At 40.1% G+C, this 27,151-nt stretch overlaps 2 protein-coding genes and 1 long non-coding RNA gene across 6 annotated transcripts in view; 2 read left to right on the plus strand and 1 right to left on the minus strand.

Moving 5' to 3' along the window:
* si:zfos-943e10.1 (GRAM domain-containing protein 2B) overlaps positions 1-5,630 on the plus strand; it is a 58,981-nt gene extending 53,351 nt beyond the window's left edge. For all 4 annotated transcript variants that reach the window (XM_055658548.1, XM_055658549.1, XM_055658545.1 and 1 more), the window contains exons 10-13: positions 214-303; positions 1,306-1,405; positions 1,950-2,057; positions 3,358-5,630. In XM_055658548.1, the coding sequence (XP_055514523.1) occupies positions 214-303; positions 1,306-1,405; positions 1,950-2,057; positions 3,358-3,373 (314 nt within the window). In that variant the 3' untranslated portion in view covers positions 3,374-5,630. The remainder of the gene's footprint in view (positions 1-213; positions 304-1,305; positions 1,406-1,949; positions 2,058-3,357) is intronic.
* A 4,939-nt stretch (positions 5,631-10,569) lies between these two features.
* LOC129711130 (uncharacterized) lies at positions 10,570-20,116 on the minus strand. Its single transcript, XR_008725783.1, has 3 exons — positions 20,009-20,116; positions 18,361-18,408; positions 10,570-12,580 (listed from the first exon to the last, which is right to left on the minus strand). It is a non-coding gene; the product is annotated as an uncharacterized LOC129711130 (long non-coding RNA).
* Positions 20,117-20,323: 207 nt separating this feature from the next.
* rexo1 (REX1, RNA exonuclease 1 homolog) overlaps positions 20,324-27,151 on the plus strand; it is a 63,374-nt gene continuing 56,546 nt past the window's right edge. Inside the window, exon 1 of the mRNA XM_055658550.1 lies at positions 20,324-20,636. Within this exon, the coding sequence (XP_055514525.1) occupies positions 20,456-20,636 (181 nt within the window). The 5' untranslated portion in view covers positions 20,324-20,455. The remainder of the gene's footprint in view (positions 20,637-27,151) is intronic.

The following is a 27,151-nucleotide window of genomic DNA, read 5'->3' on the forward strand; positions in this document are numbered from 1 at the left end:
TCCCTTGTGTATTTTTTTCATTCACGCACTTTGTTCCTTTATAATTTGCTAAGCATGAAAATGTTGCAATGTTCCCTCCTTCATAGACACAGCCTGACTTGTTAAGTATTCAATAATTTCAGATGAAATGATTTGGTCTTTAAATAAATCAGGTCTCTGTTACACCAGTATTCCCCCCGTGACCATGTAGTTTTTTCCTTGTGCTTTTTACAGCTTCTGTTGATGTAACTACAATTGAGACTCCTTATAATGAGAACAAAGGACAGAAGGATCGACCTATTGAAGAAATCTTGCATGGCAATGGTAAGGATTAGTTACTGCATCACCTGGCCCTATGGCTGCAAAATGGAATGCTTGCTGCTTTACATGTAAAGAAAGAAGCTCAACTATAGCCTGGCTTCCACTCTTTTCTTATTCACTTTGCCCAGAAGGAATTATTCTCCACTCTTCATTTAGTGCAGAGGATGAAAACTCTGCTGGATTTGGCTACCATTCCAACCTTCCACCTTCACCATCTGATGTGAAGAACCCTAGTTTTGATCTCCAAACCAAGCATTTCTATTTCTGGGGAATCGTGGAATAAATATTAGTTCTGGTTCTTTTTCTTTATTGTAAAACATCATTTTAAAAGCAGATGCAAAGTGCTGAAAAAACCTGGTGGGTCAGGCAGCATCTCTGGAGAACATGGATAATGACAAAAAAGGGTCCTGACCAGACATGTCACCCATCCATGCTCTTCAGAGCTGCCTGACCTGCCAAGTCACTCCAGCACTCCTATACAAACCAGCATCTGCTGTTCCTTGTATTACCTTGCGACTCCAAACCATTAACTCCAAATGCAAGGATTTGGTGTTCTAGGTCTATGGTCTTTTGTCGGAACTAGCCAAAGATCTGATGAAGGGTTATTGGACAGACGAGTAAGCTTAATGTCTGCCAGCACAGATTTTGTCTGACCTGAGTATTCCAGAATGTTCTCTCTCTGTTTTAGCTGAGTTCCCTTTTCAGCAACCAGAAATATAATTTTACTTTCATTCTTGGGAAGCCTTTGGACTCTCATTTTAATGTAATAGACAAACTCGTTTAATGAAATCTGGCTGAGATCATAAATCAAAATGGCTACTCTAAAATTGAGATATTACACAGTATTACCATATTCTTGAAGGGCATTTGGAGAAATTGCACCGTTCAGTACATAATAGGGAAGTGTATTTCCAACTTCAACCCGATTTCCAATTAAAATTTGTTCCTAAAAAAAACTAGCTTCTTTCTCTTAAATTAACATTGTATTTTTCTGTCCACTTGCAGGCAACTCCTGGTTTGGGAAAGTGACAAAGAAAGTGAAATCATTTACTACATTTCATGAATCGACCACCTTCAACACGCTCATTATCATCTATGTCCTCCTGTACGTATTTCACACTTCGATCCATAGACTTTCTTATTAAACAGTGAATTTTTAGAGAACCTACAATATTTTTGTAATGAATTGAGATATTGCCAAAACAATGGTAATTCAAAGAGTCTAATTGCTCCTACCATGAACTGAGGAGTAACTGCCCTGAAATAGCTAGTGCCAAGAGCCATATCAGTTTTTAGCCAAGTATCCAATGCTGTTCTAACTTAAGGATGTGGAGCCATATATGTACATGGTTACATATTGGATTCAAATTGTCACTTTGGGATCGAAGTTGCAATGTTAATGAAAATGATTTATTTTTAAGAGGCTGAGAAAGATCAGGAGTGCTCCCTCAATTTGTACAAAAGTAGTCTAAGGTACTGCTGCAGAATTTTCTCTCCTGTCAACATTATGTTGACTACCGCTACCATAATTATAGATAAATACAGCGCATGATGGAAAGTAACACTTGCGAAACTGACTTATTCAAATCGGTGAATAAATAATTAGCATCAGCAGAAATCGGTTTCACGGTCAATCCTTCATTTTTCAGAGTCCTAGTATTGCTGGTTTCTTCAGGGTACATTGGCTTAAGAATCGTGGCCCTGGAAGAGCAGCTGAAGTCAATGGGAGCCTGGCCAGAATTTGATGCACAGAGCCGGTAAGTACATTCATTGGTTTAAAACTGACAAGGTCAGAAACTCTTCCTCATTTACTGGCACTAAACATGTAACATGGGATACATTGAAGAATAGCTCATCATCTTCTGACTCTTAGACCATTTCTCATTATCCTCACACTTTGTTTTGCACCATTTATATCTTTTTGTCACTTAACATTTCAGCAGACATCCATATTACATTACAAAATGCCTGCCTTTATAATTTGCGCTTGCAGACAGTAATTTTAATACTCTTGACCAAGAATGAAGCTTAAATGCGTAGAACATAGAACAGTGCAGCACAGGAACAGACCATTCTGCCCATAATGTTTGTGCCGAACATAATGCCAAGTTGAACTGATCACATCTGCCTGAACATGATCCATATCGCCTCCTTTACCTCCATTTCCATGTGCCTATCTAAAAGCCTTTAAAGGGCCTGTCCCACTCAGCGATTCTTTTTTTCGACGACTGCCAGCATCATTGACCGACATATCAGTTTACCGAAAAATTTGTGGCGTGACGTATGTCGTGTGGTGTTTTTTCAAGTGTCGTAACATACTTTTTTGTCGCTGCTGGATTTTGAAACGTTCAAAATTTTTGGTGACACTGATATGATGCCGGCAGTCGCCAAAAAATCGCCAAGTGGTACAGGCCCTTAAAATGTCACTATTGTATGTGCCTCCACCACCACCTATGGCAATGTGTTCCAGGCCCACATCACTCTGTGTTAATAAAAGAATCTTAACCCATACATCTCTATTAAACTTCATCCTCTAACCTTATGGCTCTGCCCTCTAGTGTTTATAGGTATCATTCCACTTAACATAACATGTTCACATTTAATACCATAAGATCTTCAAATAGTTTGTTTCTTTAACAAGTATTAAGTGGTGGATTTTACAGCACTGAATCAAATACAACATTTGTCAGAATTAGTTCATAAGCTCTTAAGTTATAGCAACAGAATTAGGCCATTCAGGCCATCGGGCCTGCTCCGCCATTCAATCATGGCTAATCTACCTTTCTCTCTTAACAGCATTTACATACCTTCTCCCAGTAACCTTTGAAGTCCTTGATAATCAAGAACTATCAATCTCTATTTTTAAAATAAATCTATATCCTGCCTGCACCCTGTATCCTTTGACACCCTTACCAATCAAGTACTTGTCAACTCTGCTTTAAAAAATACACAAGGACTGTAATGAATTCCACAGATTCACCACGCTCTGGCTGAAGAAATGTCTCCTCGTCTTTGTATTAGTAATGTCTATTAATTGACTATTATTGTTTTGCATAGATACAAAAGACCATGAAATTGGGCCAAGCCTCCTAGAGACAAAGATGTGTATCCTTGTCCTTCAAACAAGCTGTCCAGTGGGCATTGTGATTGGCTTTGACTGTTGCAAGAAATACCTCTACTTCTGGAACACTTGATTCTACCAACCACTAAATATTTAAGAGGTGCTCTACTTGTAACATCAAGTCATTTGGAAGAAATTGCCCTTTATTTTGAGGCACATTACATTGTTGCCTCAAAGAAAATGTGAATTTCAGATCTTCTTAAAGGACTAGAGCATCAAAAACACAATGACTGACTACAAGATCAATTTCTGTGAATCAACAAACAATGTCATGGAGAACCGTGAACCTCAATTACTAAGGAGGAAGATCTCAAATCTCGCAAGATGGGGGGGGGGGGAGAATGTTTACATGGAGGATGGAGTAAGAACTATTCAAAATAATGTTGTTAAGGGCAAATGTATGACTTCCACGAATTGGACCCTAGGCATAGAAGATGGCAATGTGGCAGTGGATTTGAATTTAAATTAAGTTGATTATAAAGATGAAAATAAATAACTGCAGAATAGTCTTGGTTAATTATTTGGAGCTGCTGCACCAATGGGAATTGCAATAGTTTTAATCTGTTCTGCAATAATTGAGTCTTTACTATCTATTGAAGGCTCAACGTGAAGCTAAAATGAAGGAGATTTTTTAAAAGCTGTGATAAATGGAATCAAATACATGCAACTTAAATGCAAATAAGAAACTTGCTTATCCTCAGCATTCACTGTACATCAAATTTGTATGCAGCACTGAAGCATTAAGAGATCATGTTATACAAACAAAAACACTATAAAAATAGTGAAAAATGTAAAAACGTTTGTTTAAAAAGTCCCCAGACCTTCGCTGCCATTTAATAAAGTTTATGGGTGGTATTTAAAATGAACTGAATTTCTGTTCATACTTTGTAATGATAACCTTAATCTTAAATCTGTCAACCCTGAATATAACTTTAATATGTTCATCCACAGTTTCCTGGGCTAAAGAATTCTACAGATGCAGCAATGGGTGACAATTTCTTGCTCATATTGAATGATATTAAGCCATACAGTATATATTGTATTAAACTACTATTTACATAATATTTGTACAGCGCCAGGATACAGGCTCTACTCCTGTTCGCTGACAACTTTAACAATTTATAGGCTTGTTGGGCTTAAATTTTCAGTGATAGTAAATTAAAATGGAATGCTTGGGCAGCTGTTTATGAAGTTTAAAGAGTGGTAGGAATGAAGTCAATATTTCATACATAGTAGTTGTGTAATATGGCATTTGGTCTTTTTAAATCCTCTCATAGACAAATGATGGAGGTAAAATATATGAGATATTTTCTGCATGGGGGAAAATACATGACATGACCTACCTTATGGTCTAGATATCATTTTTACATATGGAAGTTATATAGTCATGGGGCATTTTCCAAAAAAATACACGAGTCATGATACTACCTCACTAAGTTTGCAGAAGGTCCATTGTACCTGAGTAACTTATTCCTAAAGTTTTGCTAAACTTCAGCATGATGAATAAACCGTGATTTTAAGCAAAGGAAAGATTAATGAGGTCAAGTCCAAAGAATATAATACAATTAAGTTTGCTGTACAGGAGTAACGAGCACAGTATCCCACATAGGGCACCAAGATGGTTCTGAAAGACATTAAATTTTATTTGGGTAAGGGTATGTTTATTTCTCCAACCGAGTTGTCACCTTAACTCTTTCCTTCAAACAATAAACTCATTTTATCCAGCCAGTCCACACCTACTAACAAACCAGATTAACAAGAAACAGATTAAAAATGGAACACCTGTACCAAATTCAATACTTTTGATCAAGTGTCATCCAAACCTAATATTCCACTAATTAAAATATAATAAAACTGTATGTGGGAGATCATGGGATATTTGTCTCTGCACTGTACAGAGTGTTGGGCCAGACATTTTATTTTGCTTCGGGGGTGAAGAAAAGTCCTCTTTCCCCCCCCACTGGTTGCCAAGGAAAGCTCACTTCTGAATCTGTATGAATATTAATGGTTATATTTATATTTTTATGTGGATTTCACAGTATTTCCATATGTTAATGCAACCTTTAATGATGGGGCTTCGTTTGATTCTATTATAAGTTTATAAGGGAAATGTAACAATTTTGTTGAACTTGCACTAATTTATGTTTCATTTCTATGAAATGATATTTTGTACTCCAAACAATCGGCAATAAAATAACAATGCACTGTTGTTTGTTGGTTCTTTTCAGATTTTTTTGCAGCCTAGTTTTTGTCCTACCCTATTTATGCCTCTCATAATTTTACATAATTCTACCATGTCTCCCCTCAGCCTTCGAAGAGAAAGAGAAAAAAATCCAAGACTATCCAACCTTTCCTTATAGCTATTACTCTGTCAGCCAGGCACCTTCACCAAAGCCTCCACATGCTTTCTGTAATGGTGGGACCAGAACTGCATGTAGCGGCCGATTTTTATATTGTTCGAGAAATTAACCCTCTCGCTGCTAAAAGGATGAGCATGGTTAAGGGGAATATCTTTGATACGCACGCGAGCTCACTCACCGAGACCTTCAGAGCTTCACAGATAAGTCTTCAAAACACAGTCTTTTGATGAATAAATGCTTTATTGGTGATAGAAAACAGTAAGATACATCCAAATTTCTTCCGACTCATTACTACTATCTTTATCGAACTCCAGCTAATTACTTTAAACATTAGAAAACTCCTCGTGTCTCTGTTACACTTTGCATGATCTCCTTTACACCTCGCATGGTCGAAGGGTAAACCTTCTCCATGGTCTCTCCAAACTACACTAAAAACTAAACTTCTGCGCGAGCTACATAGCCCAAAAATAAGTTATAAATCCCACCCACAATATAATGGGTAGTCTAAAATTTAAATGCACATGTCATCATCAATGACATGCAAAACAAGCCAAATGCTCACTGCACTGCACACGGTACTCCAAATGCAGCCTGCCCAAAGTCCTGGAAGATTTAATATGTATGGCAATGGTTTGAATTGTTTTACATTAATCAGTCCATAACATACTGATTGAATCAACAAACTCATCAGGAAGGCTGGCTCCATCCTAGGAGTCTCAGAAAGGAGGATGCTCCTCAAACTGCAGAGCATCCTGGACAATATATCTCACCCCATCTATGACACACTGGTCAACCTGAGGAGCATCTTCAGCACCAGACTGGTCCCACCAAGGTGCAGCACAGGACGCCACAGGAGATCCTTTTTCCCGATGGCTATCAAACTGGTAACCCCTCCCATTTCTGTCATGGGGTAGACTGACAAGTGACACTTTCAACATGTTGTAACTATCTTTTGACTGGTGGCAGACCAATTTCCCTTTGGGATAAATAAAGTGAATATATTGTATCGTATATTTGAGAAACTAACACATGTTTTAGCACACATCATATACTACTGATTCATTGGACCAGCCGCAACTTGCCAAGTTTTTCAAACAAATCACATAGTAAAATAATTATCTAACCTTTATTTATCAGCACAAGTGAAGCATTAAAGAATTTAACATGAAAAAAAGTAATCGGAGTCTGAAGCCTAACCTGAAAAGTCACCTATCCATATTCTCTAGAGATACATCGATACATACTATGGAGTAGACTCCATGGGCTGTGGCCTAATTCTACTCTAACGATGGGTTTTATAGACCTGCTGAGTTACTCCAGCACTTGATGTTGTTTTTTTGTTTTTTAAACAGATATTTGTTGATTTATTGTTGAGGTTAATTGTTTTGAGAATAAAGGAAGCATAAACGTATCTTAAAAAATGTTCCCTGGTGATTCCTTTATACAAATTAATGCTCAATATAAAAGACATCCATGACTGATGCAAAGACATTTACAATTTAGCCCTCCCCTAGCTAACATGTTAACAAATACCTAAACCAGAGAGCCACATATATTTAATAAATGTCCTGGGTGCTTGTTTTACCAGTACGCTGTTACAAAATATACTAAAATGATGACCAAAGTGGTGCATTAAAGTGACTGAAGATAGACACAAAATACTGGAGCAACTCAGTGGGACAGGCAGCATCTCCAGAGAGAATGAATGGTTGAAGTTCTGGATTGAGAAAGATTCACATCTTTAATGTGAAGAAGTTGAGTTAGTCCAGCTGAGTTACTCCAGCATTTTGTATCTATCTTCAGCAGTAAACCAGCATCTGCGGTTCCTTCCTACACGTTAAAGTGCCTGACTATGTATGTGCACTCTGCCACCTCAGTAATTGAACAGACCTTGGATATCTTGTGGGTACAGTGATCTGAACTCCATTTGATGCAACCACTGCAGAAGCAGTTGAGGAAATCAATTTGGCTCCAAATGATGAATGATTGCACAAAGGAGATAGTTATAATAATCTGCTTTTATAATTTTATAATTTATTATTTTGTCAATTTCTGTTTGCTAGTGCCCAATGCAGGCTATCAGCTTTGCCGCAGAAGGCCATTAGAAATTGACAAGCTATCACTTCTATTCATACATAAACAATGTCGCAAACAGCCTTCAGTATGATTTGCAGTAAAAAATAAATGTATAGCCATTAAAAACATTTTTTTGTCCGAACATCCTGCGAATTTGAAACTCTTCAGCTCCTAATCTCTTTATTCCCATTGACACAAGTAGTTCTATTCCTGAAAAACCGTGTTATAGTAAAAGGTCCTAAGGAGAGCCACTCCTTAGTAAAAGCTAACTTCTTAGTAAAAGCTAAGAAAGAGGAATGATATGTCAAAGTCCATCAGAGGGCGCTCTGACACAATTACATATTGTGGAACTTCTCTCAGTATAGTACTGATCCTACAAATATCAGCATTATACCTCAAGTTACAGGTACACGGAAAGTCTATATACATGTATATACAGTTGATCGCTGGGATTTTTTAACTATGGAACAATAAACTCCTGGACAATGTAATTTACATTCATTATTCCTTTTTTTCTTATTTCAGTTGCATGCTAATGTAACAGTAATTAAAACAATGGATGATGCTATTAGAATTCATGCCTGCAACTCCAACCCTTAACATCAATTAGTGGAGTGATGAGATGTATAGCCAAGCATAATGAGATTATTAGTCTTCTTCGCATTCAACAAAGTTATTTATCAAACTAGCTATAAGGTTTTATAATGCACAAAAATAATTTTGGATTTTTTTTAGTATTCATTCATTGTATTTTAACTTATTATTAAGTATTGAAGCTATCTGTGGAAATGTGGTGTTATGTCTGTCTTGAAGCTGTTGTGGCACTGTAATTTCCTGTAAAGGATTATTAAAGGTTATTCAGTTAGTGCTAGAATATAAATGAACAATAAATATATTCACATAATGATTTTTGTGCAGCAACAGTTGACCATTAATGGAGGGACAAGATATGGAAAGATAGAATTGTAGCACCAACTACTAGGATTTCTAGAAAGCAAAGAGAAGTAGTTAGATTGTAAGATCATAAGACATAGGAGAAGAATTAAATCATTTGGCCCATTGAGTCTGCTCCACCATACACACACAGCCGATTTTATGGAGAGGCAGGACTGTTAATTGCTAACTTACATCCTGTTACTTACTTACTGAATGAATGAATACTTTATTGTCACATGTGACAAGTCAGTGAAATTCTGGCTAATGCTACAGAAAAAGACCATTTAGCCCAACAAGATTATGCCAGCATTTATGCTTCAAGTGGTCCCTGAAGGGCCTGTCCCACTTTCACGACCTAATTCACGACCTCTGTCGAGTTTGCCCTTGACTCATACTCGCAGCATGGTCTTCACAAGGTCGTAGGAGGTTCATAGGTAGGTCGTAGCAGGCCGTGATGCTAGTCGTAGGTACGCGTGGCATCAAGTAGGTTGGGGCGTTTTTCTAGCCTGATGAAAAATGTCCACGAGTAAAAAAGGTTGTGAATTAGGTCGTGAAAGTGGGTCAGGCCCTTGACTCTCCCGTTCAGCTAACCCTATCAGCTCATTATTTTTTTTCTTGATCCAGAATCTTTCTAGACTTCCCCTTCAGTTATCATTAAATATGTTCGGTGCTGTTTAAAGATTAGTTCTTGCATGAACTGTGCATATTCTACCCCGTGAAATTTTGTTACAGTCTATTCTAAGGTATCATTTGGAAAGAAAGTAAAGTTGAGAACCGTTTGCCTTGGCAAAAGCCCTAAGGTATCGTATCTCACCTGTTCCTTTTATTACCTCCAGCCAAAATCCTTGTTCCCTTCCTAACAAGGCCTTTTGTAACTATATTCTCATGAAAATCTTGTCAACATCCCAATAGTTATAAAAAACATTGCTCACAATTGTCATATCTTTCCTCTTACTAAACTTTATCATCAAATTATATTTTCCATAATTCAACAGTTCAACTTTAATTATTAAGGCAGAGATGGATAGATGCTTGATTAGTACGGGTGTCAGGGGTTATGGGGAGAAGGCAGGGAGAGATGGATCAGCTGTGATTGAATGGCAGAGTAGACTTGATGGGCTGAATGGCCTAATTCTGCTCCTATCACTTATGACCTTCTGACACAGTAAAGATTTGCAATAGGTACACCATGCCTTTCATTGTTCACATCTGGTTTAACTCCTGCATGCAGCTTTCAGCTGCCAGGTTTCTTGAGGCTTGGAAAAACATACTCATGTAAATGGGAGCAGAAGTAGGCCATTTAGCCCACAGAGCTCACTTCACCATTCAACATGATCATGGCCAATTATCCACATTCAGCATCCTCATCTGAATCATTAGGATGTAAATTGTGAACAATAGGCATTGATTACACCCAAATCCTTGAATTTGTGTGTTATTCATTTGCGGGACTTTATCAAAATCCTTGTGAAAATCCACATACACCACAACCAACATTGAAAAATATAGAAGTTATGACTAGATAACCTAATAAACAGTGATTAAATTGTAAATTGACTACTTTTAAGAGATAAATTCCTGAAAACAATTTGAAGATGGTGGTCTGTTTTGCTGATGACATTTAGGTGGCCTCATAATAAATGTGATTGAAATTTCTTATTGAAATGATAGGTAGACAAAAATGCTGGAGAAACTCAGCGGATGAGGCAACATCTATGGAGTGATCCTTCGCTTCATAGATGCTGCCTCACCCGCTAAGTTTCTCCAGAATTTTTGTCTACCTTCGATTTTTCCAGCATCTGCAGTTCTTTCTTAAACTTATTGAAATGGTGATTGACAAGGCAGATGCTGGGGGGTTCTTTCTGTAACTGCAGACCAGACCAGGGAGTTATATTTTCAGTGAAATAGGTTGGCCATTTAAGACTATTTTTGATGATGAGAAAACATTTACTAAGATGATTGTGGATCTTTGGAATTCTCTACCCAGATAGGAAGGGTTTAGAGGGATATGGGCCAAACTCGGGCTGGTGAGAGCAGTGTAGATGGGGCATCTTTGTCAGCAAGGGCAAAGGGCACGTTTCCGTGCTGTATGATTATGATATATGATGTGGATGAAATGTCATTGAATCTTCTCGAGTCTGAGTTCATTAGTTTTAGAAGGTCAGGGAATGGGAAAAAGACACAATATGCTGGAGTAACTCAGCGGTTCAGGCAGCATCACTAAAGAACATGGATAGGCAACATCTATCCATATTCACCAGAGATGTTGCCTGAGCCACTGAGTTAGTCTAGCACTTTGTATTTTACAGCATCTGCAGTCTCATGTGCTTCTGTTCATTATTTACTAGGAACAGCAGGATGAATGACAGGAGTGGTTTCAAGTCTTGCTTTGCACAATGCTTCACGTTCCAAACAGTTTGAGCTACATTGCTGCATCCTGTAACTTAAGGTACACAAAAATGCTGGAGAAACTCAGTGGGTGCAGCAGCATCTATGGAGCGAAGGAAATAGACAACGTTTCGGACCGAAACCCTTCTTCAGACTGATAGGGGGTGGTGGGGAGATGGAAGGAAAAAGGAGGAGGAGGAGCCCGGGGTCTGAGGGATGGGAGGAGACATCCCAAGGGCTGAGGAAGGGGAGGAGACAGCAAGGGCTAACAAAATTGGGAGAATTCAATGTTCATGCCCGCAGGATGCAGACTCCCCAAGCGGAATATGAGGTGCTGTCCCTCCAATTTCCGATGTTGCTCACTCTGGCCATGGAGGAGACACAGGACAGAGAGGTCGGACGGGGAGTGGGGACGGGGAGTGTAACTTAATGTTGCTACATTTGTGAAGCCTATATTTTCTATTTTTAAGGTAAAATTTGACCAAGATTATATCCCATTGAGACAACTGTTATATTTTCAGCATTTTTATTTGTTGAAGTATTTTGCCATTGCATCATGATATGTTTTTGCTGTTCTATTTTGGGTTAAATGTACTTTGCATCATGGTATTTTTATAACTGGAAATAGTGTGTGAAATTTAAACAAACTGAAAATGACAAGTACCATTAGAATTTGCACTTAGCACAACTGCTCAGGAAGAGAACAAAACAAATTGTTGAAAAGAACTTCAGCTCACAAGCAGAAATAGAACATACATTAGCAAATAAAATCTGAAGGCTCTGTAATAAAAGTATACCAGGTCACGAAAAAGGATGCTAAATTATTTCTGTTCAAAACGCTAGAATCCAACTGAGCTTAGAAACAAAAGAATGTAGGAGCGAGATAGGGTGCATCGTGTTATTTATTCTTCACTAATTTTAGGTTATTTTATTTCTTATAATTAGTTAAGTCATTGGTTATTTTCAGCAGAGAAGAACAATAAAATTCGTACTTGCTCCAGCTTTACAGGCAGATTAATGCAACAACACAATAAATAGATGTACGCACATTGTAGTCAACCTCAAGAACATAATACCAAAATACTAACAGCATGTCTCTTGTCCAGCCACGGGCCAGAACACCCTCAACCACTGCTACACATTCATTTCTTCTTCCTCATGTCCGGCCATCTTCTACATCACGTCTTTCCGGTCAGTCAGTGACGGTTGACGGCCGGTGGTTGCAGAATTGGCTACTTCAGTCAGTCACTGTGGTACAGTTTCTGTCGTCGCCATTTCCCGGGATGCGCCACGTGGAGGCTTCTGCTTGCACCCCACACATCCATTAAAAAGCCAATTGCTCTATTCTCTGGCAACATTTATGGAACTCTGATCTTCTAGATGCACTTTTACTCCCTGCCTACAAACAAAAACGAAAAAACAAGAAGATCTGGTAGAGAAAGTCATTCAGTGCCGGACTGCGGAAACAGATAACATCCTACGCAACTGCTTTGAGTCAGTGGACTAGTCCAGATACAGAGAATTTGCGGCCAACCTGAATGAGTACACCACTGCCATGACGGAATTCATCAGTAAGTGCTTAGCAGAATGAATGCCAAATAATACAGTCCGAGTGTTCAAACAATAACTGTATTTAGAATGATCAAAAATTCTGAATAATTTAGTTGTAGTAGTGCTGTACTCTTGCATCTCTTTATACCCCCCAATCCTTTGGATGATGGCTGTTACGACGCCTTAAACTTTCTGAACATTCACTGTTACCAGATAGGTACTGGCAACATAAACTAATCTAAATCTTATTAGATTTCTCACAGCATCTCCTGGTTCTTTTTACTTCCTTCAACCTTCTATAGCTTTACTAAAGATAAGGAGTGGGTGTTGATGCTAATGTTTTTGTCATTAGAGCCCTTTTCTTACCTCTTTATTGATGATAACACAATACTGCCGTTGAGTTGGCAACACCTGCACTTCTGCACAAGTTCAATTCCCTCTGCAGAGATCTGAGCACAGCCACAAAATCTAGGCAGATGCTCCAGTGTCGCTTGGATCAGAGCTTTTTCTCTCGGGTTAACATTTAAAAAATCCCATGGAGTTATTTTGAGGAAGAGCTGGGGAGATGTATACTTTATCAGACCCAAAATTTCTGGCTCATCTAACATTATTAAACTAGATTATCCAGTCACTATCACTTTACTTTAGTGGAGCTAAAGAGCACAAATTAGCTGTTGTTTTTACCTGCATTAAAACAGTGACTGCACATCAAAAGCACTTTGCCAGCTGTAATATGCTTTGAAACATTCGGTGCACGTGAAGGTTTCTGCAGAATTTTTGTACATTTTTTTATTATCCACAATACGTCAATTAAGAGTCATTTTCCAGAAATACAGGAACCTGTGTTGTTTCACTTTAATCAGCCGACCAAGATCAAACTAACTATGTGACATTTCAAAGTGTTTCTCTGACTTGACAAAAGCAGAACTTCATTACGTTCTTACTATTGGATGGATTTTCTATTCTCTTTTTTAACGTTGACTGAATAGAGTCATACAGTCCCTTTCGCCCAAGTCATTCATACCAACCAATATGCCCCATTAAGTTAGCCCGTACCTGTTCAAATATCTTTAAAATGTTATAGTGCCTCAACTATCTCCTCTGGCAGCTCATTCCATATAATTTCTCTATTCCAAATGTGGCATTGTCAAGTCAGATGTATTCTAACTTTCATTATAAATTTCAGTGCAGAAGTAAACAAGCCTATGTCCTCCCTCTGTATAACTCAGGTGCGTGGCTGAGAGGTTCCGGCTTCTCTGATAGTTCTTTACAATACACGCTTATAATACATTAGTTGAACTCCAGCCATCTGTGAGCTTATATGAATTCTGTTGTGACACTTGGAAAACTCCCCAGGTGATGCACAGACCAAATTAGTTAATTTCCAAAGGGATAAGTGATCTTAATATTAAGGCAATTTGGTTCTTGTGGGAATTGAAGATATCAAATCTCATTCGCCCACTGTCCCAATGTAAGCGTTTAAGTTCACGTACTGAAACGATTACTGCCTGCTGCACTTTGTAACAATAAATCAAGATGTAGCTGTGATCTCATCTTGAGCAAAGTGGAATGACCTTAACGATGTAAATGACCCTGATCTCAATATTTGGAAAGGCATCGGTTACTAAGCTTGCTTGGTTAGTTGGTAGGCTTCATGAATACCTAAATATAATCATGAAGCCTATATTCATGTGATGATGAAGCCTACATTTAGGTAATAATTAACTTCTGCTCTTGTCAAGCCAAAGAGAAACTTAGAAATATCATATAGTCAGATTGATCTTGGTTGGTTGATTAAGGAGTAACATCACATGGCCCTGTATGTAGAGTAAAAATGGCTCTTAATTGATAAGTGTGTTCGAAAATTTAAAAACAACATTTTTGTAGAAATCTTCATATGTACAGGATGTCCCAAAACATATTAGAGACAACAACGTGCTTTTGATGTGCAGCCCTGTTTTAATGCAAGTAAAAATATCAGTCAACTTGCACTACCAGATCAGGCCCACTGGGTTTTAACTCCATGTTGTTCATTTTTTCAGTGTTGCTATTTTAACCCCCTAAGCTTTCTCAAAGCACAAAAGTACGAGGTAAAAAAAAAAGAAAATGCTGAAAATACAGCAGATCAGGCAACATTCGTAGAAAGAGAAACAATTAATGTTTCAGAATATCACTGTATTCATCCCCAGCTTCTACCAACTGAGCTATGGTGAGGATACAGTTATGGTGAGATATCAGATATCCTCTGATCTGAGCAGATTTCACAGTCGTCTCTTGAACTAATGTGCAACAATGCTGAGAACTATCTGTATCTTTCTCTTTGCTCTACCTATTGTATTTGTTTTGTTTGGTTACATTTATGTGAGTATGTATTTATGTATAATTGTATTGAACTGTTTGGATAGCATGCAAAACAAAAGATTTTCACTGTACCTTGGTACACATGACAATAATAAAGCTAATCCTAAACCCGCTTTGTTCAGTTCTAAATGGATGTCTTCAGTATACTCTGCATTAAGTTTCACCTGTCACCTACAGTATATGCCCATTTCACCATCACCCAAATGATCTATCATCAATGGTGTAATACTAAGTTTTTTAATTCCCAAATCATACACAAAGTGCAATCAAAATGCTTCCAACACTAACCCTAACAAGCTTCAAATCATGTTTAATCAGAGGCAGTCCCATTCAGCCCATTCTTGGTTTGATTTACATCATCTATCCCAAGTGCTACATTTACTTATTCCTTAAAGCTGAGTTTACACAGCTGACGTTTTTGCTCAATAACTTCCGAAATCCATGAATGTCCCATCGACTGTATTCCCTCGAGGTCTACAAATCGATACTTTTGTCTGAAATGTTGAATGCTGAAACTTAATGCTGAAAACACTCGATAGGTGTAAAGAGAACAGCGTTAAGATTTAGGTCAAAGACTATGTCACAACTTGGTAACTAGAAAATAAGTTAATTTTAAGTTGACAATCGGGGATGGAAGGATCACAACAAAGGACAGCATGAGGCCAGGGTTGCAGAAGTAATTCTGCCATTTATTGAGCTGTCTGGTTGATAGAACAACGAGAGCAGACAAAAAAAGAAAGCAAACAAACAATGCAAAAGCTTCAAATTCGTCAGAGCTGCTGATGAAACCTGAACAAAAATGAGAATGCTGGAAATGCCCAGAAGATCAGGCAGTGTATATAGAGAAAGAAAAACTGTGTTAATGAATAACCTTATGACTGAAAAATCCAGTTCTAATACAAATACGAAAAGCAAGTTATCTGAGGTAGTTGAATTCAATATACTATCCTGAAGGTTTAGGTTTATTATTGCCACGTGCACCAAATTACAGTGAAGAGCTTTGTTTTGCATCTATACATTCCAATCAGATAATACTGTGCATAATATAATCAAGACAAACTCTAGTATAATACATGGAGGAAGGCCAAGAGTGCAGAATCTTAGCTTAGTTTGTTGTTGTCCAGTGTATCGAGGTATAATGAAAATATTTTGTTTGCATGCTGTCCAATCAATGAAAAGACAATATGTGAATACAATCAAGCCATCCACAGTTCAGAGACAAATTTAGATTTACAGGTCGAAAAGATCTATTTTATCTTTTTATCCATTTTATCCTTCTGTTTACTTTTGTGTTGCACGGGGAGCCAAATGCAACGGAAGTTTGTTTAGAATTGCATATACCGATGTATTTCTGAATGACAATAAAGTTTTGATTGATTGATTTTGATTGATTGAGGTTGAAAAATGTTGAAAGAGAGTAGGGCGATTGTACCGGATGATAGTAGATCCTCCTCTGGGAGCAGCACATAAAGAGTCGTCATGCTCCAGAGCCATCTTACCAAGGGAAGGCAACATATCTGAAGAAAAGATAAGATGCTGTTCTCAGGTTTACACTGAGATTCATTGGAATACAGATTAAAGTGGGAAGGGTGGAGAAAAAAATTATGTATTTTGATTTTAGGTATTAAATTAGTTTCTGAACTGTTGTGATGGCCTGGTCACTTCTGTTGCTGCCAATGACTGCTCTTCTTACCGTATTTTCCCATTGCAACCACAGTCAGTGCAATAATTTTTAATCTGGATTTTTAACTTAAGTATTGTGTTTAAAAAATATATAAATTATGATGTTTTTATAAGTGATATACCAAGATTTTATATGTATTTATGATATTTAATATGCAATGCTTTTTTAATGTAATGTTGCCCCTTGTCTAGACCTCGAGTCCATAATAAAGTTTATTATTATTATTATTATTATTATTATTAATAATTGTCCTTTCACCATTTTCCCTCCCAAATTTTTGATCAATTTTCAGCCACAAATGAAAATCGTTGAGATCAGGGTAATGGCAGGATGATATAGGATAAAGAAAATGCACCAATTAGATTTGGATAATTCCAAGTCAGCAACAAACATAAACTTCACTATAGTTCTTCCAATTAGGAAGGCAATCGTGCATTAAACAAAGGTACACAAAAATGCTGGAGAAACTCAGCGGGTGCAGCAACATCTATGGAGCGAAGGAAATAGGCAACGTTTCGGGTCGAAACCCTTCTTCAGACTGAAACCCTTCTTCGTGCATTAAACAATTTCACTATTGAAGGGAACAACAAACCGCTAACCATTTTTGGACTGTTTTGAACACTGTATCACATATCAGACAGTTTGGCCAAATGCCTAGCATCTTCCAGGAAACATCACCGATTTAATATTGAAAGACTGGAGGGATTTTTTTTTGATGCAATTAACTACATTGTACATGCAATGACCTCAGTGAAATATCAGCCTCCCACAGATCACTAAACTTCCTTGAACTGTATTATCTCTTCTTCGTAAGAACAAAACTCTTTCAAGAAAGCAATTTCAAACATTCCCAGAGTCTCAGATGATTAGAAATTTGATTCTGGGTATTACTGTAAAAATAAATCGTCCATTAATTTTCATTAAATCAAAGGGTTGACTAAACTGTTTTCACACTAATAACAAAAGTAAAAATTCACACAGAATATCCTCAAAACATATAAAAATGCAGAAATACTGTATGATGAAGTCAGTTCCCACATCTTGAATATTGGACAACAATAATTCTGTTAGTGTGTAGGAAGGAACTGAAGTGCTGGTTTAAACCGAAGATAGACACTAAAAGCTGGAGTAACTCAGCGGGACAGGCAGCATCTCTGATGAGAAAGAATGAGTGGCGTTTCGGGTCGAGACCCTTCCTTATATGTCCTCCATTGCTGAATTGCATGTGACCATTTTTTTCTGGATAGATTTCAAAATAAAAAACATTCACAGCTGCACAAGGTACAGTCTGAAGAATGGTCCCGACCCGAAATGCCAATTATACATTCTTTCCTCTGATGCTGCCTGACCTGCTGAGTGACTTCCAGCACTTTGTAATTTACTCAAGATTCCAGCACCTGCAATTCCTTGTATGTGCACCAGGCACTGAATAGTTACTATCCAGTATTTATTGCATGGCAGCATGTCATTAGCAGCAGCTTAACTCATGAGGATGAGTTGGACAACTTGGCAGAAAGGCTGGGGAGTTGGCTGGACAGTACCAACTTACCTCAAAAGCCAAGTATGAAATTGCACAGACTTACCGTAGACAAATACAAATTGCTCAAGGAATTCAGTGTCTCAGGCATCATCTGTGGAGGGAATGGACAGGTGACATTTCAGTTCAGGACCCTTCTTCAGACACCACAAAGTGAAATCTCCTTAAAGTAAAGCTATATTGAAGAAGTTGTCCTCCTCTCTCTGAATGGAATTCAGTAAGACCCTCTCTCACTGATTCCCCTTTGTGATTCATGCTAAAAAATAGTCTGAAGAAAGGTCCCAACCCTCCTAGTCAGATAAAGTCCTATCATAGGACAGCATCTTCAGGTATGTGGAGATGACACAGTGAAGCAGTGGTACAGTTGTTGCCTTATCGCGCCAGAGACCTACGGGTGCTTGTACATACGGAATTTGTACATTTTCCCCGTGACCTGCATGGGTTTTCTCCAGAATATCCGGTTTCCTCCCACACTCCAATGACGTACAGGTTTGTAGATTAATTGGCTTGATATAATTGTAAATTGTCCTTAATGTGTACAGGGTAGAGTTAGTGCCCAGGGATCACTGGTCGGCATGGACTTATAGGCTAAAGAGCATATTTACCTGCTGTACCTCTAAACTAAACTAAACTAAAAAATGAAAGGCAGAGAATGAATCACATTTTGACATTTAACAAGAGTAGAACAAGGTACTGCAGATGTTGGTTTACAAAATAAGACACAGCGGTGGAGTAGCACAGTGAGTCAGGCAGCATCTTAGAAGAAGATGGATAGGCAATGTTTTGGGTCGGCACTCTTTTCAGACTGTTTGTGGAGTGTTCAACGTAACTGACAAAAAAACAGGCATAGCTGGAGCCCGTGTGAAATGCCAAAGGCTTCAACTTTAACTGGAGAAAGTGAGAGGAGTCAAAGGAGAAGTCGTTGAGGGTAAGGGCAAGTTCCGCTGGGCAGGGAGAGTGTTAGTAGAGGGAAATAGATTGGTTCTTCTGTTCAAGGAAGAATCAGAGGACTTTGAGACCTTCCTGATGGCAAAATGAGGTGTAATGGGACTGGATGTCCATGATAAAGATTGAGGCAATGGGGGACCACAATCAGCCTGAAGAAGGGTCATTACCCGAAACCTCACCTATCCATGTTTTTTCGGAGATGCAGCCTGACCCACTGAGTTACTCCAGCACTCTGTGTATCTTTTTTTACATTTAAGAAGCACAACACAACTTTGACAACATGTCCTCCTGAGATGTTGCCTGGCCCGTTGAGTTACCCCAAGACTCTGTGCCTTCTTTTGTCATTTAATAAACTCAACAAAACTCTGACAGCGTATTCTCCTGTGAATGCTGCCCCACCCTTCTGAAGTACTCCAGCACTCTGTGCCTTAATCTTGACACTTAACAAGTTTCAACACAGAGGGAAGGGGGGTGGGGGAGAGATGGATGGGAGTGGGAGGAGGAGGAGAGAGATGTGGAGGGGGAGGAGAGAGGGGTGGGGGAGAGAGGGGGGAGATGGGGTACCACCATGAGGTACCACCTCCAGTTTAAATTCCATTTGGAATATTTTGGAGGACCAAGAAACCAAGAACCAAGAACTTTGACAGCTATTTTACACTTGGTGCCATGCTTGTCCTTAGCTGAGAGCTGACAGGCTGCCTTGAGGTTTACACACAGAGAGGAGAGAAGGGGAAGGATTTTTTCACCTCATTGCAGACTTGTGGACGGAATGAAGGGGAGGAATTGTTCCCTCATTCCAGACTTGTGGAAGTAAAAGCTGGTGGCTTCATGACCTTCCTTGACAACCCCCTCCCTCCCTCCCCACCCCAGGCTGGGCGTCACGTGTGTTGTTGTTGCTGCCCAACCGGCCGCCTGACGTCATCGACTCCAGGTCCCCGGTTAAAGAGCCAAGATGGCGGCCGCCGCTGGAACGCAGCAACCGAGGCGGGAGGTCTGGTTGTCCGTTCGCCGCTGAGGGATTCTCTCTCTCTCCCCCCCCCCCCCCCCCCCCCCCCCCCCCCCTCAAAACATATCCATATCATTCATTTTTTGTAAATACCCTCTTAACAACACCCCTCCTTCCTCTCCCCTTCCCGTTGCCCTTGACTCTCGGCCGGGTGGATTATTATGCCTTATTCCCGAGGCCGTGCAGAATGCTGCGTTCCACCGAGTTTTTCCGCAGCATCGAGTGCCCGTTTTACGGTGGCATCTCCCCCTCTCCCCCCTGCACCGCGGGCGGAGGCTGTAACCGGCCCTATTGTCACTTTAGGCACCGCAGCCAGAAGCCGAGGGAGAAGCCGCTGGGCGACGACCAGCCTCTAGCAGCCGACCGAGGTGAGTCGGCGTAGGGTTGGGACAAACAGTGTGAAACAGGCTTCCACACCCAGCCCCGGCTCCACCGGCTTGGCCATCCTGTTAATGGGCGGCATGTTAAGTGGGATGGCATTCATGTGTGGCCAAATCTTGAAAAATTTCTCATCGGAAGGAGACCTTGCCCTTTCTCTGCATGTTTCACATTACGTTGAATCTCTTCAGTCAACACCAGGGAGTTTCTGTAGGACCTTTAACAGCAGAGTAGATCACATTTATAAAGTGGAAACATCATTGAGAGACCGACCTCTTTTTTCTGGTCGTTGACTCTGGTGGGTTAAATTTTTCCAACTTATTGTCTCCCAAAAGTGCATTTCTGTAACTTAAAATATGTCAGTGTGCAGTGAAAGTTTTGGTTTACCACCTTGTAGAGATTTGACCAGCTGTTGGTGTGATCAGCTTTGTCCGTCACGTTCGAGACACTGTAATTTTGCATCTGAGAAGTGAACCATAATCTGCAACTTTCTCTTAATTCTACTTTAAAAGATTTGGATAGCCGATCTGCTGTAAAGGTGGGTTAAGAAAGAGTAGTGGGAAAATTTGGTATTTGGCATATAATGCAGTAAACACAACTAGATAGATTGTACACACAACTGGAAAGGTTTTGAGGGATATATATATATATATATATATAGATCAAATACAGGCAATTAGGACTTACTTTGAATGGCATGGATGAGTTGGGCAGAAATGCATGTTTCTGTGCTGTTTGACCATAACCCTAAATCCATTAAGTGTACTGGTGTTAATCACAACTATATGAAGTTTACATGTAGTAATCATAAAACTCAGAGAATTTCACATTGGCCTGAAAACAAGGCCATGGTCATTTAATGCCTACTCTCTCTTCAGAATTTCAAACAAACCATAGACACAAAACGCAGGAGTAACTCAGCGGGACAGGCAGCATCTCTGGATAGAAGGAATGAGTGATGTTTTTGGTCGAGACCCTTCTTCAGATTGAGAGTCAGGGGGAAAAGGAGACACAGAGATAAGGATGGGTAAGGTGTGAAAAGGAGACATAAATAGAGATGGAGGTCAAGGAAGATGTAGAATAGATCATTGTTAGCGAAGAGAAGGTGACAACAAAGCAAACAGAGATAAAATGTAATCGGGGCCAGTCAGACTGGTCGGAGAACTGGGAATGGGGAGGGATGGAAAGAGAGAGGGATAGCAAGGGTTACTTGAAGTTAGAGAAGTCAATATTCATACTGCTGGGTTGTAAGTTGCCCAAGCGAAATATGAGGTGCGACGGCTGATGGGGTGAAAGGAGAGGATTAGGGGGACTCTGTACCTGTTGCGACTGGGGGGAGGGGGCCAAGAGTGGAGCTGCGGGACATTGCGGAGACCCTAGAGAGGGCCTTATCTATGATGCAAGAGGGGAAACCTCCGTTCCCTAAAGAATGAGGACATTTAATCTGTCACATACAGCACATAATCCTCCAATATTTTTGCCACCTCCAACAAGATCTCACCACCAGCCACATCTTCCCATCTCCACCCCTTTCCGCTTTCTGCAGACACTGTTTCCTCAACAACTACCTGATCTTTTAGAAAGCCTTTGATAAGGTCCCACATTGGAGATTAGTGGGCAAATTTAGGGCACATGGTATTGGGGATAGAGTGCTGACATGGATAGAAAATTGGTTGGCAGACAGGAAACAAAGAGTAGGGATTAACGGATCCCTTTCAGAATGGCAGGCTAGTGGGGTACCGCAAGGCTCTGTGCTGGGACTGCAGTTATTTACAATATACATTAATTATTTAGATGAAGGGATTAAAAGTAACATTAGCAAATTTGCAGATGACACAAAGCTGGGTGGCAGTGTGAACTGTGTGGAGGATGCTATGAGGATTCAGGGTGACTTGGACAGATTGGGTGAGTGGGCAGATGCAGTTTAATGTGGATAAATGTAAGATTATCCACTTTGGTGGAAAAAACAGGAAGGCAGGTTATTATCTGAATGGTGTCAAGTTGGGAAAAGGGGAAGTACAACGAGATCTGGGGGTACTTGTTCATCGGTCACTGAAAGTAAGCATGCAGGTACAGCAGGCAGTGAAGCAAGCTAATGACATGTTAGCCTTCATAACAAGAGGAGTTGAGTATAGAAGGCAGAGGTCCTTCTGCAGTTGTACAGGGCCCTGGTGAGACCACACCTGAAGTATTGTGTGCAGTTTTGGTCTCCAAATTTGAGAAGAGACATTTTTGCTATTGAGGGAGTGCAGTGTAGGTTCACAAGATTAATTCCTGGGATGGCGGGACTGTCATATGTTGAGAGAATGGAGCGACTGGGCTTGTATACACTGGAATTTAGAAGGATGAGAGGGAATTCTTATTGAAACATATAAAATTATTAAGGGATTGGACACGCTAGAGGCAGGAAACATGTTCCAGTGATGGGTGAGTCCAGAACCAAGGGCCACAGTTTAAGAATAAGGCCATTTAGAACGGAGATGAGGACATTTTTTTTCACCCAGAGAGTTGTGAATCTGGAATTCTCTGCCTCAGAAGGCAGTGGAGGTCAATTCTCTGGATGCTTTCAAGAGGGAGTTAGGTAAAGATAGTGGAGTCAAGGGATATGGGGAGAAGGCCGGAACGGGGTACTGATTGTGGATGATCAGCCATGATCACAGTGAACGAAGGGCCGAATGGCCTACTCCTGCACCTATTGTCTATTGTCTATTAATCTCGTTACCCTTGCAAACCCTCTCTCCATTCCTCCCCCTTTCCAGTTCTCTGACCAGTCTGACTGTCCACAATTACATTTTATCTCTGCTTTGTTGTCACCTTCTCCTAGCGAACAATGATCTATTCTATGTGTAGGAAAGAACTTGTGATGCTGGTTTAAATCTAATTTAGACACAAAATGCTTGAGTAACTCAGCGGGACAGGCAGCATCTGACCCGTCTTCAGTCTGAAGAAGGGGCTCGACCTGAAACGTCACCCATTCCTTCTCTCCAGAGATGCTGCCTGTCCCTCTGAGTTACTCCAGCATTCTGAGTTACTCCAGCATTTACCAATGATCTATTCTACATCTTCCTTGACCTGCATCTCTTTTGATGTCGTATTTTCACACAGTACCCCTTATCTCTGTGTCTCCCTCTCCCCTGACATGTCAGTCTGAAGAAGGGTCTCAACCCGAAATGTAACACATTCCTTCTATCCAGAGATGCTGCTGGTCCCACTGAGTTACTCCAGCATTTTGTGTCCATCTTCGGTGTACACCAGCATATGCAATTCCTTGGTAAACATTTCAAACAAGCCATATTTTTCTCAGCATGGTCCTGACTATTCTGATTTCCAATATTTCTGTTTTCAGCTTCAACTCTCTTTGTCAAACCAGCCCCTTGTTGATAGTTATGTAAATAAATCTATCCTAACTTTAATTTGCTTTCTCAGTGATATTATTAACATTTGAAAAACTATTGATGAAAGATGATCAGAGGAAACAGGTTTTTACTTTTATAGAAACATTTCATAATATTTTTAAATGAATGGACTTTTCTCTGAGCTTCACTTCCCAATATGAAGTGTTTTCATAATTTAAATTTGCGTGGGAAATATCCTTCTAATTCTATTTACTCATTTAGTTGCTTAATTGCCTAAACTATAATAGTGCACTTAAAACAGTTCTGTGATATATGTTAATTGCATTTCTGGTCCGGTACTCTTATGCTCTTAGTTATAAAACTCGAAGTAACATTGTTCTTTATGGCTTTGAATATATTTTAGTTGCAGATATAAGAGAGTTTGCTTGTGAACCACTTAATATCCTCCATTAAATTATTTTTGAGGTATTCTATTATTCTTGCACAGCAACTGTATATGTGAATTCAGAACCGTGGCAGGGCCCTCTGAATGGCCCAAGGCACGCAGTTAAAGGACAATAAATGCTGAGCTTACCATTGATTTACACAACCCACGAATATCAAGTTGACCATCCATCCAACCAGGGACTAACTCTACTGAATGTTTTTCCTTCCATTATTTATTATGTAAAAGAATATGTGTGTTATGATTGTGTTTATAGTTGTTTGGTTGTTTGTCTTTTGCACAAAAGTCCACGAGCATTGCCACTTTCATTTCACTGCACATCTCGTATGTGTACGTGACAAATAAACTTGACTTGACATGCCTTTATAATTGCTCAGTTATTTGCTCTTACTTAATATGCTCTCTGTGGTGCAGCAGTAGAACGTTGTCAGCAGCTGTTGGGGCAGACCAGTCTTTTTTAATATTTTCAGGAAGAACAGTCGTTGCTGTGCCTTCTTGACCAGCGCAGCGGTGTTGGTGGACCATGTTAGGCCCTCTGAAATGTGAGTGCCCAAAAACTTAAAGCTGGACACTCTCTTCACACTTTCCCCGTAAATGGAGATTGGGGCATATTCTCCATTATGGGACCTCCTGAAGTCAATAATCAGCTCCTTGGTCTTGGAGGTGTTTGGTGACAAGTTGTTACGTGCGCACCAGTTCGCCAGGTTCTGCACCTCAGCTCTGTATTTTGTTTCATCACCATTGGTGATCAGCCCAATCACTGTTCTGTCGTCTGCAAACTTCACGATGGTGTTGGTGTCGAATGCAGGAACACAGTCGTGAGTGAAGAGGGAGTAGAGCATGGGGCTTAGTACACAGCCCTGTGGTGTGCCAGTGCTCAGGGTGATAGTGGAGGACAGGTGCGGACCCAGTCTCACTGCCTGCGGTCGTTCCGTCGGAAAGTTCAGGATCCAATCGCATATCGGCGAGCTGAGGCCAAGCTGGTGGAGTTTGGTGGTGAGCTTGGTGGGGATGACCGTATTGAATGCAGAGTTATAGTCAATGAAGAGCATCCTCACGTACGTGCCCTGTCTGTCCAGGGGAGTCAGGACAGTGTGAAGAGCCAGAGAGATGGCATCCTCTGTTGATCTATTTGCCTTGTATGCAAATTGATGAGAGTCCAGTGAGGCAGGGATGCTGGATTTGATGTGGGAGAGGACCAGCCTTTCGAAACACTTCATTGGGAATTGGAGTTAGGGCTACCGGGCAGTAGTCGTTCAGGTTGGACTTTAGACATTTTTGGCACCGGCACTATGGTGGCTGTTTTCAGGCACTTGGGGACCGTTGCCAGAGATAGAGACAGATTAAAGATTCTCATGAATACCTCCGCCAGCTGTACAGCACAGTCCTTTAGTACCCTTCCCTGGACTCCATCCGGGCCTGCAGCCTTGCGTGGATTGATCCTACGCAGAGCGCACTGTACCTCCTGAGTACTCAGTGATAAGGCATGTCCCGCCATGGCCGGGGTTATTCCACTCGTGGTGTTGCCAGTTTCGAAGCGGGCAAAGAAGGTGTTTAGTTTGTTGGCCAGTGTGATTATCACCGTGGGGGAAGGCGGGGCTGCTCTTGTAGTCAGTGATGTCCCTGACACCCTGCCACATGCTTCTGGTGTCCGCCGTATTGAAGTGGTCTTCCACCCTTTGCCTGTGGATGACTTTGCCCTTTTTTATGCCTTTGTTCAGGTTCGACCTGGCCGCACTGTAGGCAGAAGTGTCCCTGGATTTAAAGGCATTGTTGCGTGCCCGTAGCAGATTCTGAACCTCCTTGTTCATCCATGGTTTCCGGTTTGGATTGGCTAAATAATTAGAACTTTGCATCTTCTCAGGCCATCTACCTAAGAAGGAATCAGTAAGTGGCATAGTTGGCACAGCAAGTAGAGCTGCTGCCTCTCAGTTCCAGTAATCTTAATTCAATCCTGATCTCTGGTGTTCTGCATGTTCTCTTTACATGAAATTCCTCCAGATGCTCAGCTATTCTTTAGCATTCAAAACCCGTGTAGTTAGTAGGCTACATGACCATTGTAAATTGTCAAATTTCCCTAATGTGCAGGTGAGTTGGAGAATCTGTAGAATTGGTGTAGTAGTGGGGGAGTGAGGAATGGGAAGTGGGAGAGGTTGAGACGAATGTGGGAAAATTAAGTGGGATTAGTGCAAATACTGTAGATTCTTGATGGTCAGCACGGATTTAGGCCATAGGGTTTATTTTTGTACCGTATGATTCTGATTCTAAAAGTGAGTACTATATTGATCTGTAGCATAGCTACCAATCTTTCTCTATTTTTGGATAATTCTGTCCATGAGTTTTGTGTTTACCTGCTACATTTCATGATGGGTATACATTTTAATTTTTAAAACCATTCTCTTGAAAATGCTTCCTTATTCAATTGCTCACGTCAAAAAAAAATATTTTTAAATAGTCCAACCCCAGTCATTGATAGTGGTCGATAGTGGTAGGCAATGTAGATGAGTCTGGTGTACGCACTTTGCCTGCTATCCATTAGCGGTGAATGTGAAACAAGAAAAAAGACTGATAGGATATTGATCTTTTTCATTTATTACAATTCTAAACTGAGATCTGTTGGGCTCTCAACTTTGGCATTGGGTGAGATAATTTGATTGTTGTTGGCGGTCAAATTTGTACAAGAAAGAAATGGGGCTGTCCCACT

This window comes from Leucoraja erinacea, chromosome 29 (assembly GCF_028641065.1).
Source record: "Leucoraja erinacea ecotype New England chromosome 29, Leri_hhj_1, whole genome shotgun sequence".
Lineage (NCBI taxonomy): Eukaryota > Metazoa > Chordata > Chondrichthyes > Rajiformes > Rajidae > Leucoraja > Leucoraja erinaceus.